The sequence below is a fragment of the Sitophilus oryzae genome, unplaced genomic scaffold (genome assembly GCF_002938485.1).
Source record: "Sitophilus oryzae breed Bouriz unplaced genomic scaffold, Soryzae_2.0 scaffold_1111_pilon_pilon, whole genome shotgun sequence".
Lineage (NCBI taxonomy): Eukaryota > Metazoa > Arthropoda > Insecta > Coleoptera > Curculionidae > Sitophilus > Sitophilus oryzae.
Window position 1 is genome coordinate 3,714,674 of NW_022145740.1, and position 23,010 is coordinate 3,737,683.

Genomic DNA, 23,010 nt, shown 5'->3' on the forward strand with positions numbered 1-23,010 from the left:
TTTGTACCTAATAAATAGATTTTAACTTTTTTAATTACCTTTGTTATTGAATTATTGTTTTTGAACGAAAGGAATTATTAAAAGCAATTTCTTTAAAAAACTATAATATGAATGTCTACAAACTTGGATCTCATATTTGCTAATATATGTGGTTCTAGGCAAGATCCAGTTCAACCCCAGAGACCAAAAGATACAAAAACTAGTCTTTTTGGGCCTTTTCAAAGAGGGCCCAAGGGCATTGTGGAAAAAAGTCCTTTAATAAAGCATGTTCCTAAACGTCAAGATGAGTTACAGAGAAAGCAGAGTATCGACAAGAGCACTACAAATAACGACAATCAAGCATTTCTTAAAGATGTATGTATATAACTTATATATTTTTATTTATTTTACATTTAATTATTATCTCTAGATTGTCTCAAATGTACTAGATGGTGAAGGAGTTGGATGGCTCAAATTAAATAGATTGAAAAAATTAATGGAAGAAGAGACTTATAGAAACTTCGTTTTAAGTAAAATTAATAAAACCCTAGATAAAAAAATCGCCCCTGATGATCACATCGACGATGTGGTATGTTGTTTCTTTATCTATAAGTAATTTACTACCTAAAAAATAATTTAAGTTTATAATAAATTATACACCCATGATGTTGGCTAATGTCTAATGATATTTTATATGAACGCTTCAGTGTCTGCCAAAACCTGTTTGGAAGGGTATGTTAAAAGTTTTGCAAGCAATTCAACATGGATTGGAGGTAACTTATAGTAACTATGGCTTGGGAGGAATGGCGTCTGTGTTCCAGATGCAAGAAATTGCTCATACCCACTATTGGACAAAAGATGTTAGTGATTCAGGACTATCAACTGATATTACTCAGGTATAGTATAGAATCGATCGAATAGTTGGTATCAAAAGCATTATATATAAAAGTAGATTAAAGCAAAATAGATCAAATAAATAACATGTATTAGAGAAATATCAACAGACAGAAAGAAATGTATAGATAAAAATTAAGAAGTATGAAATTATTGGACAGCCTTCCGGCTTCATCATTACGGGAGGAATCAGCAACGATGAACTAGCGATCCTGAAAGAAGAAAAAGGGAAGCAAACGAGGCACTAGGCACCATTGCAACCTGGTTAAGCAGTAGCTCACAATTCGCAAGCGTTACTACCAAAAAACTGCTGCGGAAGTACTTCAACATACCTCGCCGCTATCACCTTGGCCCAGAGAAAACAATAAACAAAAGATGTTATCATGGGGACTATAATAAAAAAGAAGAATGAAATTATTGGACAAACCCACAGAAAGATTAGCCATGAAACATGGCTAAAATACGACTACCCGTAGACATTTAGTGTTTCTGCCTTCCGGCTTCATCAATACGGGAGGAATCAGTAACGATGAACTAGCGATCCTGAAAAAAGAAAAAGGGAAGAAAACGAGGCACTAGGCACCATTTGCAACCTGGTTAAGCAGTAGCTCACAATTCGCAAGCGTTACGACCAAAAAACCGCTGCGGAGGTATTTCAACATACCTCGCCGCTATCACCTTGGCCCAGAGAGAACAATAAACAAAAGATGTTATCGTGGGGACTATAAAAAAAATGAAATTATTGGACAAACCTACCGTAAGATTAGCCATGAAACATGGCTAAAATACGACTACCCGTTGATACTTAGTATTTCTGCCTTCCGGCTTCATCAATACGGGAGGAATCAGCAACGATGAACTAGCGCTCCTGAAAGAAGAAAAAGGGAAGCAACATAAAAAATAAAAACATACAGTTTTTGGAGTGTGGATTAATCAGTGATACGCCTAAAATATGTTACTGATCCAATAGAACATGAGTATACTAGTATACGAGTAATTCTCTAAAATATTACTCGTGTACTAATACGAGCCCTAACAACTATATGTTGGAACAAGGTCTTTTTTGCAATAAAAATAGTAATTTGTTAAAACGACTCAATTTGTTTTGTTTATTATTCTAAATTCAAACATTACAATATGATCTAGACAATTTTACTATATTTTTATAACTTTGCAAACAAATCACTTTTGATAATAGCTTATTTTGCCAAAATCAAGCCAAATTTGCTGACAACTATATATTGGGACAGCACAACAAGAAATTTGTTTAATACGGAGTTAAATCATCTTTCGCCTTAACAATTGCCTGAACTCTTAATGGCATTGTATTTACCAAAGATTGGCACATTTGAGGAGAAAAATTATCCCAAATTTCCCGCAGTTTTGTCCGCAAATCAAAAATTGTTCGTTAAGGGTGGTTTCTTAAATATTGCTTCATTTTATGCCACACAGTTTCTATAACATTGAGGTCCGGACTACTTGCAGGATTGGATAGGGGGGGGGGGCTTTTATATTCTTATTATCGAACCAATTTTTAGTTGATTTTAATGAATGGCACGATGCTCCATCTTGTTGGAAAATATAGTCTTCCTTTGGAAACAATTCTTGAGCACTAGGCAAAAGGGAGGTCTCAAGTATATGTTGATATTTTTGGGCGTTAACAGTGCCATCTATAAAATTTAATTTATCCAAACATCTTGCTGACAGGCAACCCCGAACCATAATCCCCTTAGGAAATTTAACAACCCTCTTTAAGCAATCTTTATGAAAGGCTTCTGCTTTATTTCGTATTTTTAGACTCATCGCTAAATATGACCTTACTCCAATCATTTTGTGTCCACGATAATTTAGATTTTGCCCAATTGTAGCGATTTTTCTTTTGAATTTCTGTCAGTAGCGGTTTTTCCTAAATTGGCCTAAATAAGAATTTGTATCAATAATCTTCAGGTAATTGATTATCCACACAACCCCAGACCGCACTTATGGATATATTTTCGGCAACATTCTCTTGATATATTTAAACCAGTTACAGTATTCCATTTAACTGTTACTTCGCGAAGAGTGCTTCTTCTCGCAGACTTGCAATATTTTACTAAATTTTGTAAATCTCTCTGAGATACAACTTTTGGCTTTCCCGAACTTTTACCTCTAACGTCTACATTAACAGATTCGCCGTATTTTTTTAATATATTAAAGACCGTGGTTTTTAGAATACTTAAATCATCAGAAATATTTCGAATTGTTTTTCCCGTACTGTATTGAAGAATTATAATTTCGCGTAGTTTTTGATTTGTAGCTTTTCCACGGACCATTATTTTAAATTAAATTAACAAAATTGAAAATTAAAATTACTTACAGTAAACCTCACTACTCAAAGTATCGAGTCACTTACAAGCTGTTAATGCTGAAGTAAACTGTTTGCGACATTTGTGACGTTTATAGCAAAGCCGCTTATGATGATATTAATTATTTAAAAATACTTGTCCCAATATTTAGTTGTCAGCAAATTTGTCCTTTTATGAACAAAATCCGCTACTGTAAATATGGATTGATTTACAAATTCATAAAAATATTGTCAAGTTGTTTAGGATATATGGCTATGTTTATATTTAAAAAATTAAACATATATTTTTCAGTCATTTTGAAAAACCAGGGCAATCATTCCAAAATATGACCTTGTCCCAACATATAGTTGTTAGGGCTCGTATAACCTTCATATTGTAATTCTATTCTAAATATCTCCCTGATATTCTCTCAGAAGTAGATGGGAATAAGGGAAAATTCCCGCTGGGCCGGTGGGACGATGGGTCCCGATTAGAGCTCAAAAAAAGATTGGGTTAATGAAAATTAAATGTTTAAGCTTCTAACTAAAGTTAGGTAAGATTCTTAGTGACTGCATAACCAACTAATCAATTTGCATCAATATAACCGTCAGTTGCTATTAAACAAAACACCAATTTTAAAACAACTGTTGTTAGATGTCCTTCTCTGTAACACTTTATGATTTTAATAAACATTTGTTGTTTCGTTTGAGAATTTTGTTTTAGCACTATTCTTTTATTAACACTTTTAGACATCAAGTCCAAAATCGCCTCAAAGCCCGCGATATTCCGTGCAATCATCGGAGTGGGAAAATGAGAGCAGAAAATCCTCACAAGCAGGTATAGTCTTACTAAACTAATAAAATTTCAATGCAACTATTCTAGGGCTTTAAATTACAGAACCACCTGAAGTACGATTAATCCAGGGCGACGATTCGGACAAAGAACAAAGTACAACTGATATTTTTAAAGATATGATTACTCAAAAAAAGAATTTACTGCTCAGTAAATTGACATCATTTGATTCCGATGTAAGTAAAAGTTTTATAGATATATGAAGAATAAAATTAAAACTTTTGGGGATGTAGGCTGAAGGTACGTTGCATGGATCAGGTGGTACAATTTCTCCCGGCTCAATTACAACAGGCCCGGCATGTGGACTAAATAGAGGTGGGGGTCAATCATCCTTTAGATCGACTGTTTCCGATACTGAAGTTGAAACTTTGCAAGTAAGTTTTTTAACTACATTATTGTATTTATATTACTGATTTTAGATTACTGATTTATTTTACTGATTTTTAAGAATATCATATTATTTCAGTGCGAAAGGGTTTAAAACATTTTTTTTTAAATTCAGAGGGAAGAATATTCGTGAATTGTTTACTTTTCTGGGATAAATAAATGTTAATATAGGTACTATTATGTATCTAAACTTCTTTATAGATTGAGACAGTTCAAGATTTTGGCTTATTTCAGTTCAAGTATTTTGGGAACGGAAATTTAACGGAAAATCTACTGAGCTAAAAAGAAATAATATTCCATTTAAAATATACAACTTTGGTTTGAAAATATGTTTGAATCACCCGGTATGTTGGCAAAAATATTATCGAAATGTGCGCTAGCATTGCCCCCATATTATGTAAAAAAATTGAAATGAAATTCATTAACCAAAAACCTAATATAGAGCTTTTTCGGAAACCCGAATCACCCTGTAGCAACCTCTAAAATTTTGTGTTGTCATTAACCGACCAAAGTATTAAAGAAGTACTCATTGATTTCTCATCAAAAAGTTCCTGTAAGCATAAATGCGAAATGCATAGTTTTAAAATTACAGAATTTTAGAACTTTTAAGAAATAGGTCTTTTTTCAATTATCTTAAATCCCATTATTTTTTTATATTTGCTGTAGGTAGCCTTGAAATCAGTACATATTATAAAATTTAATAAAAAAAATTATTAATTCTATTTTTATTTTAGTTTTATTTATTGTGTTTAATAAAATAATTTTATTAAGCACAATTATTGCGTTTGTATCATCAAAAAGATCGAAATCCACAAAATATTAATGTACAATTTTAATCTGCATTAAACGTCCTATACAATTTTGTAATTATAACAAGGACAAGCCCGTGGTGCACATGTTTTTCATAGAAAAGTATTCCAGTGATAATCCATACGCACGTCCCTGGAGAACCTGTCGACACTTTTTATCATTAAAATATGTAGCCCTTATAGTAAATTTTACCCTCAAAATTTTATTCGAATCGCTAAGAGCTCTTGGAAGAAAATTACAATTAAAAAATGAAAATTTGAACCCCCTCTAGCTAGGAAACAAAGCAGAATCGGACTTATGTTGATATAGAAATATATCTTATTTTTAAATGAGGAACAGCACATGTTTTTTAAACACCCTGTATAATCATAAATGGTAAAGTAGATTCATCATGATATCGTGTCCGACAAACATATCATTTGATTCTACTGTCTGTTTTTTGTTGTCTGAGTCAGTGCATTACCATATACGATGTCGCATGTCGAAATGATGAAAAATATTCCGATTTTTACCATAGTATGATTGTACTAAAAATGTATTTTTTAATGTTTTATGATTATACTTATAGAGTGAAAGAGAAATACAACCTAAACTAATATATTAATATGTTAAATACAGTTTCCAAAACTACCGAAGCAACGGAATGCAAGTGTGTGGTCTAGCAAATCATCCTTAAGTACTGGATTTAGATATCACGGTGGCCATATTATAAATACTGTACAGTCTCCATCACCTGAAGCTACAAGAACGTACCTGTTCGAAGGTTTAGTTGGCAAAGAAAGATCAAACTTATGGGACCAAATGCAGTTTTGGGAAGACGCTTTTCTCGATGCTGTATCACAAGAAAGAGACATGATTGGAATGGACCAGGTATTGGATATTTATTTTTTAAGAGAAACTTATTAATAAAATTTACTTCTTTAAATTTCTCTACTATAACGGATGACAACGATTTTTGTATTAATATATTATAGTATAGTCGGTAGTGACTACTGCATTTCTCCTCTCTCCTAAATACTGAAGTTTCCGCCTTTTTATTGTTTTAATTACTACCTCACAAACAACATACCTAGCTTAATGTTTTTGTAACCCAAACAATCATCGTAAAGAAGATATTTCGGTAGGCGGTTTTCTTGCATACGTGACCAGCCCATGTTAAGCGGGATTTAGTAATCATGACTTCAGCACTCTTACAGCTAGCTTTTTCAAGGACCGATACGTTAGAGACCAGGTGTCTCAAGTGTCTCTGTTCCAACTTGTTTAATGCGTTCATGTGCTGGCGGTACGGCACACAGGTTTTGCTTCCATATAACTTAGTGGGAATTATTATGGATCGGTATACTGCAGGTTTCATTTTTGTGCTCAAGTCATGATTGTAGAAAACCCTCTCTTTTAATTTCCAGAATGCTCTTGAGGCGCTGCTAATTCTGTGCTGAATTTCAGAGTCGATGTTGGCCTTTTCCGAAATCAAACTGCCGAAGTACTTGAATTCCGCTACATATTCCAATAGTTCTCCTCCGATTTTTATAGTATTTTTATGATTTTCCGGGGGAGTTTAAATTATTTCAGTTTTATTTATGGTCAGATGAAGGCCTAAAGCCTCGTATGCCCAGGTATAATTGTGTTCCGCATTTCTTGTAATTGCTGTAACGTTTTTGCAACTAGAGCGCAGTCATCAGCATATTCAGTAGTGCTGAGATTAATTTTATACGTATTTTTACCCTGCGTCTTTTTGGGCTCAACAGACCACCGTCCATCGCATCTCTATCCAATCCTTTTTCCTGCAGTCCAATCCTTTTTTCTGCAGTTTGTTGTCCACTATAATAGAGAGCGCTGCCATGAATATGATAAATTGGAGAGGCGCTAAGAGACAACACAGCCTAACTTCTGTGTTTGTTAATAAGGAATCCATCAGTGATCCTTGATGTGTCACTCTAGACTTATTGTTATAAAGGCTTTTACATACTGTAAGACATTTGTTGGCTACTCAGAACTTTTGCAACATTGCCGAAAGTGCATCTCTGTTTGCAGAGTTGAAGGCTTTTGTTAGGTCGACGAATGCAACATAAAGTTTACTCTGCTGCTCCTTTACTCTTTCATGGCTGTAATGCTCTTTCCAGCGATTTCTGATTTGCTCTTCCTTTTTTTTCGGTGGAAGTGATTCTTTGATGGTTTCCCGAAGAGCGTCGGTGGTAACGTTGTTCCCTAGACTCCGTACGTTCAATCTGGTCCTGTAGTTTTGATTTATACAGTGTGGATGTTTGGGACGGACTTTTCAAACAATATGTTTATCATATACGTTATTTTAAATGTATGTGAAATAATAAGTAATCAATAATAACGCAACAACAAAAAAAACATGAAATTGAAGATTGCGTTTTTAATGTCTTCCAATCAGTCTCGTACATTCAATTTTTTGAACCGGGGTAGAAACTATAGTAGCGCCCCCTCTCTCCAGCGTTTGAAATAAATTACCTAAAAAACTTTCTTCTAATCTTTCTTTCTTATTGATAATTATCTAATTAGGGTGCAAGGGAGATGATGGAAAGATACAAAGGTCTGAGCGATACGGAACGCAAACGACTCGAACATGAAGAAGATAGGTTATTAGCAACAATTCTTTATAATTTAACTGCTGTACTAGTTATGCTGAGTTGCAACAAAGAAGAAATTAAGAGAAAAATTAGAAGACTACTTGGAAAAAGTCATATTGGTTTAGTATACAGTCAAGAAGTGAATATGTTGCTTGATCAAGTTCATAATTTGGTAAGTACTTTATGCAGTGTAGGTAGTAGTAGTATATATCATAAAAAATAGCCAAACATACATAGATAAATAGCAGGTACACTGTTACAATAATTACTGGTATACCCAAGACAGCACGTTGAAGAGATAATATGTTAATTAAAAACAAATAAAATACATGTGTGAAATAAATTCACAATCTCAGTTTGCATGTTACTACATCGTTCACAATATTATAATATACTGGTACTAATAAATTATTTCTGTTCTAGAATGGAAACGATATCGACTTAAAGCCTTTGGGATCACGCTCGCTTCACCGTCAAAGTTTTACTGTTCATCAAGGTGTCGATTGTACTGGTGACCTACGGTTCATGGAAGTCAGAGATGATGGCTTGGTGATACGGTCCGTAACGGGAGTTATAATAGAACGATGGTGGTTTGAAAGACTGGTTAATATGACTTACAGCCCTAAAAATAAAGTGTTATGTTTGTGGAAAAGGACAGGTGGACAAACGCAAGTTCATAAATACTACACCAAGAAGGTAAATTTAATAGCAAATATTTGGATAATTTTAAGAGCAAATTTTTTGGTATCATTTTCTTCTGAAAAACTTACAAGTAGGCAACACGGTATGTGTAAATTATACCGTGTGTTTTTACCTGTACGAGCTTACCCCTATAACTTTTATATTTCCTTAAGATAAAAAAAGAGATTTGTATGTTAGTACATGAAAAATCGGGATTGATTGACCTACTCAACTATTTTTGGTCACTTTCTATTTCCTGGGAAATATGTATTTTTTTTTTAGATAATACCCTCGATATTTATATTTACTTTATTTGATAGAAAATTGCATTCTGGATTGAATGACACGTCATAATATGTCGACTTTTGATATTTTCAATTAAAAAAATGGTTTTTTAAATTTCAATCTGTGTTTAAAAAAAGAGCTGTTAAAACCACTAATTTTTAATCAAGGAGCCTTGAAACACTAGAATTGATCGTCTAATGGCTTTCGGGTCTTTTCCTAGCCTGTTAAATGATGACCAAATCATATTTTTAATCAAAATTTAGTTTTTTGAAATGGAACGAGGGTTGCTTACAAGCATATTTTTTGGAAATTACATTTTTTTTGCAAATGTTATAAGTTGATACACGATATTTATGTCATTTCATTCAGAATAAAATTTTCTATCAAATAAATTAAAAGAAAATACCAATGGTACCATTTAAAAATCGAAAGATGTAGCAGTTTTTGACGAAATAGGAAATGATCGAAAGTAATTGAAAACGTTAATTAATCCTGATTTTTGTCATATACCGGGTGCGTCTCAAAAGTGGCTCACCCCTATAATTTTTGTATGTTTTTAGATAAAAAAAAGAGATTTGGTGTGTTAGTATATGACATAAATTAGGATTTATATGTATATTCAATTGTTTTCTGTCACTTCCTGTTTCGCCGGAAATATCTACAACTTTTGATTTTTAAACGACCAACTCGGTATTTTTACTTTATTTGATAGAAAATAATACTCTGAATAGAATGACATATCATAGTATGTCAATTTTTGACCTTTTGGTATATGATTTATTTGAAATTGTAACATGCGGTTTATAACGACAATTTGACTCGAAATACCAAGTGTGTGGTACCAGATCAATCGTAAAAAATGATAAGTTTCCAAATATGCTAATGAGCCACCCTTGTTCCATTTGAGAAATTGAGATATGATTAAAAAAAAAAGATTTGATCATTTTTTAACTAACCAGAACAAGACACGAAAAACTTTAGGTGATCAAATCTATTTTTTCAAGGCTCCATGATTAAAAATTAGTGTTTTTAACACAGCCATGGCTCTCTAGATTGAAATTTAAAATATTTTTTTAAGCGAAAATGTCAAAAGTTTACATATGATATGTTCATTCTATTCTGAATATCATTTTCTATCGAATAAAATAAAAATATACAAGGGTGTCATTTAAAAATAAAAAGTTGTACTCATTTCCGGTAAAACAGGAAATGATAAAAAACAAATGAACACGACAATCAATCCTAATTTATGTCATATACTAACATACGAAATCTCATTTTTTTATATAAAAAAAATAAAAAAGTTATAGGGGTGAGCCACTTTTGAGACTCACCCGGGAAACTAACATACTTAATCTAGTTTTTTATATCAAAAAATAGGATAAGCAACTTTTGAAAAACACGGTATGTTTATTTATTCTGTGTCTGACCCTTTCCTAAGAAATTCATCAGGGTGTGTGTATTATGTTTAATTCTATAGTCTCAAACTGAGATTAAGTATATTTCATATACTAAATGTCAAAGCTATTATTTACGCTGTATTTACGAAATGTAATTCTTTAAAGTTCCGTTTGATGGTCAATTGCAGTTTTTCTTCAGCCTGGACTGGTCTATACAAAAATATATATTTAAAAACCAGTTTTCTTAGCGAACGTTTTTGCGTTAAAAATTGTATATTATTTTTAGTGCAAGCAAGTTTATTATTGCATCAAGGATGCAATTGAACGTAGTGGTGCTATACAGAGCGTTCCAGAATTGGGAGGAGAGTTTCCAGTTCAAGATATGACAACTGGAGAAGGAGGACTGTTACAAGTTTGCATGGAAGGGGTGGGATTGTTATTCGCAAATAGCAAGGTAAAACAATATTTTTCTTTAGTAGAGGCTTAAAGTTGTAAGGAATACTAATAGAACTAGAATTACAACACTATTGGTGTGCTAGAACATTTAAAAATCAGCCTTCAATCGCCTGAAAATGTACATAAAAGCACACCAAAAGTGCATTAAAATTTACATCAATTTTTACTTTCTTATATATAGAGTTTATGAAAATAAACATTTAAGAGACTATGCTCTACTAAAATGGTGTTTATAGAAGTTTGACGAAGTTAATTATTACATGTGATAATAGAATTACACAAGATTTTCCTTAGATAAGTTACAAACATGTAAAATAAAATTACACAGTCTTTATAGACATTTTTATAGTGTCTAGTTGATATGTGGAAGTAATCCTATCAGATTTGTTGTGAGAATACATTTTACTAATTAAATATTGATTTTTAACGTTCTTTTGCTTGATTAAATAATATTTAATTTATTGAATTTAATATAATGCCCTGAAAATTTTTTATACCGCTTGATTTCTAATACCTGCTGTTTATATTTTGTAAACTTGTTGTGGATGATTTGAATAGCTACCTACTTTAGTTGCTTACTCTTAAGCAATACTACTTAAAGCAATTGAATTTATCTTATATTATATATATTCTATTATTTCTTATTTATATATTATATATGACATTTTAAATTATAACAGCTAGATTATTATACATTTATTATTTATTTAATGGTAGAAAAACTAAAACGTAAAAGTTACACATAAAAACACCATTTTAGTTTTGTTGTATAATTTTATTTCAGTGTTGTTCTCTGCCCTGCGATGTGCATTTATTTTGTGCAAGGACCACTCAAAACTTTCTTCTATACTGCGCCACTCTTTAGAATCGTCATCTCTCATTTAATTTTACTCATTAATTCAATAATGACAAAATAGCTTCCTAAGTAATACATTGTGTCATTACTTGATATGTTTGTATCAAATATTTTGTCGACTTGTAACATGTTCTATTGGCATCACTTGGCATGGCAGTTTCCTTCTCAATCAGTTTTATTTTATTAGTTTTTTCTTTCTATTTCAACATAAGTTATTTGGTTATAAATATATAGAAACTTTTTCATCAAATTGTAGTTTTCAGTATACCACTTAATAAGTTTTATTTTTACTTACTAAATATTACATTACTCTCTTGTTATTTAAAATAAGTTAAGTGTAGATCTGTATCCAAAAAAATAATATTTTCATTTTTTAGATATTATTTTATTACAGTATTTAGATATTAAACATGTAACTTTCAGTACACTGACTGATCAATAATTTTTAATAGTAATTATGTCTGTATTGCATGCTGCTCAATGTGCCAATTTTTCTTCTTAACTTAAATTTTTACATTCTGTATATTCTTATATGCTTATCGATGTCTTTTTATTCTCTTTGTTATTTCTGAGAAATGAGTGGTCATATTTTAAGACATATTACCGAAAAAATCTTTCTTCTAGTAGTAGTTAGGGGTTTTGCAAAGTCATACAAATATTGTATTCATAAACTCTATTAATAATATTTTGTGTACGAATAATAATAACAGATCTATATAATTAATGATTTATTATATAATGATTTAATTTAAAATTAAATGCCTTTTACTTCAAAATTAATGTATTATGAATTAACAATGCAAAACCTGGAAACTGCTCAAGAAAGTTTTCGAAAGCTTAGCGGGAACTTTTGAGATGGTCCATTTTTGCCAAAAAATACTAATTGTTGATTATTTTTTTCGTTCATCTGTCCACGTCGACACGCTGCTTGCAGGATTTTGAGGTATAAAAAATGGTCTCTATTAAATTTGGTCGTTAGTTTTTAGCCATAGTTTTTGTTTAGTTAGTCGCTTTCCCTGTAGATCTCCGCTATTCAGCACTACTAGAGTGCCAACATCTCTATTATTAATACGTTTAAACTGCATTGTTAGAGAGCTTCAGCACTGGTTAAACACTGCTGTCGATACGCTAGGTTAGAACGCGCACAAATACAATATTGCACTGTTGGCTTGATTATCGTAGCGTATCTAAATTTAGCTGTTCTACAGCACAAGGAATTTAGAAATGATGGACAATTAACGAAGCTTTAGACATTTTCTCGTATGTTGACCGTGACTCTAAAACGTACTAAAATTTAAAAATAGTATTAAAATTAAATTATCGCGATAATTGTAGACAATGTAGCAGCTTTTTGCGAGTTACCCTCGCATGGCAACTAACACAAATTTTATTTAATTGCACCATGTGTTTCACCAAATATACGATATGACACACACTATTTACACTAACACCCTATTAACCGAATCTAGGTTTTTCTTAAACCATCTCTAAAGTTGCCTAGAGCTTTTAGCATGTTCGCCAGATTCAATGCATGCGGATGCATTTTATTGTTACACATCAGTAAGTAGTTGCTTCTATCTTTATTCTAGCCTTCGCAGATAAATGTACAGATTATTTGTTTGATGTTGAAACTTACGATACTTAGTATGAATAGACATGAAAAAATTTTATACATAGCATTTTATGAAACTTAAACATAATACATTAAAACTAATAACAATTTTTAATTTATATCTGACATTAAACTCATAAATGGTTTTAATTGATGACTTAAGAGATGACCAAATTGATGAGTAAAAAGATTTGATCAAATTTTTGTATTCAAACTGTTCACTGCTTATTCTTTAACTAATTGGAAAATTCTAATCAAAAAAGTAATCTATACATTTTAGAAACTACTAACAAACCATTTCATTCTATTTTATTTTAACAATGAATATACTTCTTGAACAGACTAATCTTGAACAGAAAGTAATTACTCATTTCGGTTAAATAATTTAAGTTACATTTTAAAACAATGGATACAAGAAGTATATTTGTTTAAATAATAAATTAATGAGAAAATTTCTTCTCAAGGAGTGTCTTCGTCTTGGTTTATTATTTTTTATATTTATCTTTGATAGTAACATCTTCATGACGTTGTTGAATATTGAAATGTTTAAGTGACCTTTTCTATTCCGAGAAATAATTGAAATTAAGATAATAATAATTGACTTTAAGATATACCAATTTGGACAGCTTTGGAAAGCTATATGATTATATTGAATTATGCTATAAATCAAAGATGGTAAATTGATTATTTCCTTCGATAAAGTTTAAAATAAATTATTCATACAAATGTAAAATATAAACTAAACTTAATGTTTAGATACTTTTAATAGATATGTTACACTCAAAAGTCGAATTCGGGCGATGCCCGAAAAAAATACGCAAATCTAGTTTTGAGCAAGGAATATTTCCCAATCCCGAAAAACGAACTAACCAATGAATTAACACCCTCCAAATAATCACGCTAATCAACTCGCCAAATAACTAAACCAATCCAACTAAAAAGAGTGAAACCAATGCAATCAAATCACACTATAAGCAAAAAAAAAATCGAATAAAATTAATTTTTCGGGTTTGGAATTCCTTGCGCAAAACTAGATTTGCGTATTTTTCTCGGGCATTGCCCGAATTCGACTATTGAGCGTAATAGATATACTGAATATCTATTATTTGTAGACCAGGTTTCGTATAGATCCATTTTGATTGTGTTTTATTACCAATATTATTAGTTTTAAAAAATATATATACCTATGTAGCGGATTCATCTCTCCAAAAAATCCTATATGGGTATTTCGCCACAGCAAGAAAATCTACAAAATAAAATAGTTATTTTTTCTTTACACGCTTCTGCGTTAATCTCAAACGGAAATTACTTCTCAGAAGTTAGGTTCATATATATACAAATTTGCCTAACCAACACAAAAATGCCTAACGTTTCGGAAAGTTTATCTCTTTCCGTCGTCGCGCGTCGACAGGAAAAAAAAAATACTAAGAATAAAGAAATAAAAAACTATTTAAAATATTTAAATTCGACTATTTCAGAACACTTTAGTTTAATAATAAAAATAAATGTATTAAATAAATGAATAATAAAATAAATGTTCTTAAATGAATAATAAAATAAATAGATGCTTTCTACCTGTTCTATCGTTCGCACTGTGTTGAACCGCGATTAGGTCGTTGATAAGAATTATCCCGACTTAAGCTTGATTTTCATGCATCCGTTGTCCGACGATACGATGATACGGTATTAATTTTATTGGCTGAATTTAAAGATTTCGATTTGTTAACCGTTTCTAACCAATCAAAGTCTTTAAACTCAACCAATAAAATTAATATCGTATCAACGTATCGTCGGACAACGGATGCATGAAAATCAAGCTTTAGTCGCTAAAACCGGCTTTAAGCTGAAAAAAGCTTGAAAAAAAATTATGTATTGTAATAAATAATAAAAATAAATATATTGCTCAAGCAACTTGGGGCTTTTTGGTTTTACCTTATTAAGTAATTGTTATCAGGTAGTAATTGTTAATTTTGAAGTTTAACTTGATATAATGTCATTTTAACAGCACGGTTTTTGTAGACGTATCTGTTAAAAAAAATAAAGTGTTTTCGAGTAGTTGAATTTAAATATTTTAAATGGTGCTTTTCTTTATTCTTTGTATTTTTTTGCTTCCGACGACGGAAAGAGATAAACTTTCCGAAACGTTAAGCATTTTTTTGTTCGTTAGGCAAATTTGTATATCTGTAAACCTAACTTCTGTAAAATAGTTTCCGTTTGGGATTAACGCAGAAGTGTTTACAAAAAATAACTATTTTATTTTGTAGATTTTCTTGTAGTGGCGAAATACCCATATAGGATTTTTTGGGGAGATTATCAGTTTTTTTAAAACACGTTTTTTAAATTAAAATATAATACTATAAAACTCTCTTGACTGGTTGTACACCACCTTTTAAACAATAATACTATTAAAAAAATATGTATTCTAATAGTCATTTTGTAAAAAAAGATTGATGCCTGTTGTTCAAAAACATTTCTTTTTCTTTCCAATATGGACGTATTTTTAAAAATTACCTTTGGTTGGAAATATGTGAAAAATATATAAAAATTATACCACGGCCAATTATACTAATATCGAAAAGTAATTGTAACACGGACGTTGAGAAGTTATATTTCTCATGTATATGTAAATTCTCAACTAATATAAAATTTTATTTTCTAGTTTTTTGTCAGGCTCTCGCATATTCGGAAATGCTATACTCAAAAGGGAAGCATATTTATCATAGAGGAATTTAGTAAGTAGATTGTAACAGTTCAGTGTTTTGATCAAAATCCTTAAAATATGCCATTTATAAGCTAAAAATTTTAATTTTGTATATTTATTTTGGTTTTTTTTTTTTTCGTCATATGCTTAGGTTAGTCATACGTAAGTTAAGATATTATTGATCATAATTTTAACTCAATATAATTTAGCTTAATATTAAAATAGTTCTAGTCAATTCGTCGAAACATTTTAATTCGATTCGTTTGATATTCAATGATTATTGAAAGAAAAACATTGTTATTTTTAAATATAATATACAGGGTGAGTCTTAAATAAGTGCATATATTTTAATTTCAATACGATTCTGAGTTTTTTGTGAAAATTTGGAATTTAAAAAAAAAATGGATTTTTATTTAGTTTTTAGTTAAAAAATGTTGCTATATTATCAAGAAATTATACTTGATAATATAGCAACATATGTAGTAGATTAAATTTACAAGAAAGAAAACCTAGAAAAGATCCAGTGGTTCTTAAAATTTAACCAAAAAATCATGTTTTTTGGAAATTTTCAAAATAAAATAACTCGGTTATTTTGGACTTATTTGGAAAGCAGTAAAGAGCAAATATGTTTCTTTTATCGAGATCTACCAGCCCTAAAAATATTTGCACTTATTTAAGACTCAACATGTATGAAGATATAAAAGTAAAATTTGATTATGAAATTCGAGGTAGAAATTTTTATTAATTTAGTTTATAATTTGATAAATTAATTAATCTTTTTTGTAGATCCAAAAACACGACAAGTTATCCAGAGGAAGTACAAATCACCAATGGTAAGATATAATATGTGTATATATATATAATATATATATATATATATATATATATATATATATATATATATATATATATATATATATATATATATATATATATATATATATATATATATATATATATATATATATATATATATATATATATATATATATATATATATATATATATATATATATATATATATATATATATAGAATATACATATTATATATATAATATATATATATATACAGAAATAGCATATTGTTATGGTTTGGTTATTACTCTGCCCCAGTATCATCCATAGGTCCTCACATGCCTTTTTCATGAATTAAATATTTGGTTTCTTTTATCCGGTATAAACATTCTTTAAATAATTACATTCAACAATTTACAATTTATGTTACCTACTATTTGAAAACTATTTATTTTTTTATTCTAAAATTTTAAAACATCCATTTTTATTATTAATAGTCATAACATATTATTTTTATTATTAATAGTCAAATGAATAATTTACTCGTTTATGAATATATTGTTTGCACGCACATTATAGATATTATATTATATTTTCATTATAAAACATTTTTTTTCACTTTTTATATTATTTCATTGTTATTCTTGAGATAGAATATACGATCTAGAAGGAATTTTTAGAAAATATGTTTCTATGATGTTTATATAAGTTTCCATACAGGGTGTTATTGTTTTTAAAATTTCGAAATCAGGTGTACCTATTGGTTACCTATTGGCCTACCAGTTTGAGTATTTAACAAATATTTTTGCCAACTAATTTTATTTATTACACAACTATCTGTGCTGAAAGATATTTGAAAAAGACATATGGTGGTATATTATTACTTTTGGCACAACATGTAAGCTAACTTATTGTTATTTTGTTGTTAATACCTAATTATACTAGTAACTGAATTTATATAAAAATAAAACAAAATACACGACACTCATAACAAGTAATATATCTGCTACAGGCATAACCTGGGCTTATTTTCAGATATTTAAATTTTGTTATTAGATTTTATTTTTATTATTCACATTTATGTGCTTTGACGAGTAATTTTTTTCTGATTTCTCTAATAATATTAGAATTTGTTATAGTAATATAGATATTTAAATATATCATATTAATTTGTATTCTCAATTAAAATAATTGATTATTTATTTTAGTCGAATTTATTCAAACCACCACGTGTGCCAATATTTTATGGTATTTATCACCTATATTTTTATCATTCATTAAATTTTATTTTATTGCAGATTCCTTTTTCTTTATTCATTGCATGCTACTCTTATTGAATGTTGTAGGCTAGCGAGATGTTGCGTTGTTTCCACAGGATTTTCGCAGAAAATTTAGCAGAATACCTAAATAATTTACCTTCAGGAGCATGATATTATTTAGTTTTGATGTAAGCTTTTTTACTTTTTTTTAATTTTAAATATATTCTCATACCGCTTTTCTTTTGGTTATTATGTAGCAATCAGTTTCATAAAAACACTATAATTATAACATTTATTTTTGGTTGTACCAACTTAACCAAACATAACCTAACAAAACTATATAATTTTAAGTTAATGTGATCATATTTTGCCATTCCAACATATTTTTGGAATTATTAGCTCTTCAAACAATATACTGTTTTGTGTCAATTTATTGACAAAAAATAATATTAGAGAATAATTAACGTTGACGTTTTTTAAATTTTAGAAATAAATATTACTATTGTATTATTACAAAATATCATTATGGATTAAGATTTTAATGAGTACTAGAGTGATTACATAATTCTATTTTTTATGAATAGCACTTTTAAAGACATGAAATAAGCGATTGCGAAAAAAATACATTTTTTTGGGTACCTATATAGGTATAATGTTGGGTACAGATATTTAATTTTTTTCAATTACTAACACAAACTGATTTTATTATAAATAATATATTATTCTATGAGAGTACGATAAGTGATGTTAATAATAAATAAGTCAATAATACCATTGTGGTATTATTATTATTAACTTCTATTAAAGATCCTAAATAATAAAGAAGTCTTTCATTTTTTTTAATTAAAATACTGAAACGCCATTTCTGTCTTAATTCTAACAAATACGTCAATAATAAGAGTACATTTTCCGCTTGTATCAAAAACTTAGATTTAATGTTTCTTTATAATATTAGTACTATTTCTTGTAATATATAGAAGTTTTAGTGTATTTATTTATTAATAATGATTTATAATTGACGGAAGAAATATAAGGTACGTAATAATTTTCTTCCTAACCAGGAGTAGTCTAAATGTGCTGAAAAATGATAGCATATTTTGTTTAAATACAATTTAAACAAGTAAACTAACATATTTTATGTCTACTATTATTTTATAGTCTGCGGTGGAAATAAAGGTCGCTATCTTTTGATGTCTAAAATTATATAGAAAATGTCATTGATTGCCATTTGCAAGAGAATATGACTTATTTTGGATTATACAGTACTTTCCTGGTTAATATTAAAACTAAATAATTTTTATAGATATTTGCTTTTGAGATATGAAATGATGATTAGAAACATGTCATGTTTTTTTCTATATGTAACCTAAGAAACACCAATACCGTAGTTAAACTTCAAATTTTAATATATTTCGTATTATAAAAAAAATCCGCGATTTGGAATTGACCATCTATGACATTTTACTCTGATGCCTTTATTTTTCAATAATATGACATTTTATATCTTTAAGTCATCATAACTATTTGGCTAACAGTTATGGCAGTTGATTTTTTGTAAAAAATATACATAAGGTTAAACGAATTATCATAATTAACAAACTCAGAACAAAGATTATTATAGGTTCATATGAAATATATTTTGTAAAACCGACTTAATAGTTTTTTTTTCTAATACATGATGTTATTAAAACATCAGCTATTAGTTTATATTAATATTTGGTGCTATAAAAAGTAAGTTATCCATATTCTGATTTGTAAAGAGTGTATGACACATAGAAAATAAGAAAAAAATGAAAATAACTAGTGATCTAACTAAAATATTCATAGTAGGATTTTTGTTTTACATTACAGGCAGATCAGATCTGTTATTCGGTTCTCTGCGTATTTTCGTACATCGCCGCCGGCAAAGAGGGAAAGGAAAAATTTACCATGCCTCCTCAACCACAACCCACTCATAGAATACCCTCCACCACTCAAGCCCACGGCGTTATTTCCAGCGTTAGAGTTCCGACTAGCACTCAAGGAAGGCATGAAGAAACTGCATCCCAGCTGTCAGCTCTAACCCGCAGTCCGAAATCGCAGCTATTGGCCAGCACCCAGGCTGGCCATCCTCCTCCCACAAGTCCTGAACCGGGATCGATAACACCCATCGGTGGTCCTCCCACTTATCCTCCACCAGCATTACCAGCGGGTGTAGCGCCCCCTGCACAACCGCCCACTCCAAAAACATTAACGTCGCAATTGTCGATGCCCACTTCCCTGAAACCACCTCCTGTTCCTAGCAGGACATCGTTACCTTACCGCCAGGGCTCGCTGGTTTTACCACTGGGACAACCCCCACCACCGCCGCCGCGCAACAAGTGACGTCATACACGCAACAAGCGTTATTCCATTCCTTTTATTTATGCGAAACAGTGTGTCGGTCCCTCTTGTCTTCCGTGGGTGTAGGCTAGTGTAGAAAATAAATAAATGTTTTTTTATTAGATAGTAATATTATTATATTTGTATAAAAATAACAGTAAATTAGAATATAATTAAGCATTTTTATATAATATTAAAGATGACGAAGAATCTTATTTATATGTGCTGCCTGTAGTATTTTGACGTGATAATGGAGGTTTTAAAGTTTTCTGAGGAACCACTTTTTTCCACCACTAAAAAAAATAATTGGTTGGTTAGGGGCTCTATCATAACTACAATGTTACCTCTAATATAATAATAATTTAATATTATGATAGATGTATTGCAACAAAATATCTGTCATAATATAAAAAATACAGGTATTTAAAAATTAGCAAACAATAAAAAATAGGTCTTGACCCGACTTTCATATCATTGAAGAGTATGTTTGATAACTAACTAAGGAATGATTTAAATATTTTTTATATTTACACATTAAAGATGGCGGCTACGTCATTCAATCAATTTAGAAAAAAAATGATAGTTTTGTTTTCTTGTCAACTTTGAATTTTTGCTAGTTTTTTATCTTCAATTTATATTACTTCATATTTACTTTATAATTATTTATGGTTATTCAAAGTGTAATATACCTGGTAAGATATTATGTCATGTCATGAATATCGGAGACATTGTTATAAACTGTAGAAAGAGAGGTTAAAAAATGTTATTTTACAGCGTGCTATCATTCTCAGGCTAAAAACATAAAACATATGGGAATATTTTTTTATCATTATTTAATTCTAAGAGCACTAAAATACTCAATTAACAAATTTAGAGTTAACCAATTATGGTTTTTCTCTCGCATTTATTACCACTTGCTTGGAGTAATTGGGATTGGAGATTTATTTATTTAATTTTTATAATTACATTAATTTAATTTATTTCACTTCCGAACGAAAAATATCCAAATTATTTCCACCATACCACACCCTTTGTTGTTATAGTATATTTGCTATTATTAAATTACCTGGTTTTACCTAGCCAGAGCTGGTAAAAGGAATATCAAAGGTTTTTAGTAGTTGAAATTTGTGTAAGACACTTTGGTGTTGTTAAAAATAAGTTGTATATAAAGTACCCTGTTATGCACTAGAGAACTTTCTAAACTCATTCATAAACTTTTTTCCTTCTATGACAATTTAGAAAAAGTGTAGATTAATAAATTTATATAAAAATAAATGAGTATTTACTACGTGTATGTCGGCAATTTATCAACCGATGCAATCGATCGGCATGTAACATATTTAGGTCAATTTTGTGTTTATACCTATAGTTCTAATCATTCTAAAGACTGCACATTTAATTGCTAATAACGAAATGACGATAAAATATATAATATTTATATCTTGTTGGTATGTTTATTCTTGAAAAATAAGCATGTGTACAGGGTGTCCCATTTTAGTTGAAATCATACGGTATCTCCATTATTAGTAAAGATAGGAGGATGCGGTTTGCACAAACCTGTCCCACTTTTTTGTCAAACGGAAGACGCTGTCAACAAAATTTTCATAGCCCTCTTCGTTTCTGAGCTACAGGGTCTTTTCGAAAATTTTGCAATTTGGGACAGCCCCCGTATCTCCGTTATTATGGATGATATGGAGAAGGTAAAAACTGATTCTTGTTGAACTTTTTACGTAAAATACAGTGACTTAGTCTGTTTTTCTACGAAAAAAATATTTTTGAAGATATGAACTAAAGTCATGTTTTTTCAAATGGAACACCCTGTATTTATAAATCATATGATCCGCGCTGCTATAAGCTTCTCAAAAATATATCTCACTCTATATTTATTTTCACTATTTACTGCAATATATCATTTTCTTATTAGTAGGCTGTGATAAATAACAAAAAATCAAAATGGTATTTACTAAAATAGTCATACAAATATTAAAATTTTATTTGGAATTGATATATTTTACTTTTGAACTGTTACCCCTGAATATCTGACTATATTTTTCTTTTTTTATAATGGAATTTATTATAACGAGATGGGTTTGCAAATATCTAAAAGCTTGCATCATTAAAGCATTTTCCAGGGGTTCGACATTGTGTTAGTTGCCACGATATCTTTCATATTTCAAAAATCCCCAAAATCAGACATCAAGAACGGACAACTCCAGGAATAAGGGAGGCCATCATATGGGTCCATAGGTTTCATTCTTTGATTTGAGAAATAATAATTTAATAAAATTCTAATATTTTCGTTGTAAGTTAAGTTGTGAGGGGGAGCTCCATCTTGCTGAAAGTATATTTCAGGTAAATTAGCTAGAGGAATATTATTTAAAAGTCCCGATACGATAGCTTCCAATATTTACGAACAGCGGTAGATAATTAAGTTTCCCTAATATATACAGAATTAATTAGTGGCTCTCAAAATAAAACAAGAGACAGAGAGCAGTATACTTTTAATAATTCGTTAGTTTCTTTTATTATCAATCATGGCCTACTAATAAATTTGATCTTTTAATATATTTTTTTAAATATTGCACTAAATAGTGAAAATAAATATAGAGTGATATATATTTTTGAGAAGCTTATGGCAAGCCAGATCATATAATTTATAAATATACAGCGTGTTCCATTTAAGAAAACATAACTTTAGTTCATATCTTTAAAAATATTTTTTTCGTAGAATATCAGACTACACCACTGTATTCTACGTAAACA

General features: G+C 29.8%; 1 protein-coding gene across 10 annotated transcripts in view; it reads left to right on the forward strand.

Annotated features, from left to right (window-relative positions):
* The window catches only part of LOC115882167 (MAP kinase-activating death domain protein), a 121,683-nt gene extending 99,937 nt beyond the window's left edge, over positions 1-21,746 (forward strand). For 3 of the 10 annotated variants that reach the window (XM_030900051.1, XM_030900077.1, XM_030900068.1), the window contains 14 exons: positions 159-354; positions 410-568; positions 687-875; positions 3,947-4,034; positions 4,095-4,225; positions 4,283-4,423; positions 5,865-6,116; positions 7,773-8,012; positions 8,264-8,536; positions 10,493-10,660; positions 12,453-12,461; positions 15,790-15,862; positions 16,618-16,664; positions 19,738-21,746. In XM_030900051.1, the coding sequence (XP_030755911.1) occupies positions 159-354; positions 410-568; positions 687-875; positions 3,947-4,034; positions 4,095-4,225; positions 4,283-4,423; positions 5,865-6,116; positions 7,773-8,012; positions 8,264-8,536; positions 10,493-10,660; positions 12,453-12,461; positions 15,790-15,862; positions 16,618-16,664; positions 19,738-20,250 (2,479 nt within the window). In that variant the 3' untranslated portion in view covers positions 20,251-21,746. Of the gene's footprint in view, positions 1-158; positions 355-409; positions 569-686; positions 876-3,946; positions 4,035-4,094; positions 4,226-4,282; positions 4,424-5,864; positions 6,117-7,772; positions 8,013-8,263; positions 8,537-10,492; positions 10,661-12,452; positions 12,462-15,789; positions 15,863-16,617; positions 16,665-17,973; positions 18,075-19,737 lie in introns of all 10 variants that reach the window. The other 7 variants (XM_030900059.1, XM_030900102.1, XM_030900126.1 and 4 more) reach the window with 3 other exon arrangements.
* Positions 21,747-23,010: the final 1,264 nt, after the last annotated feature.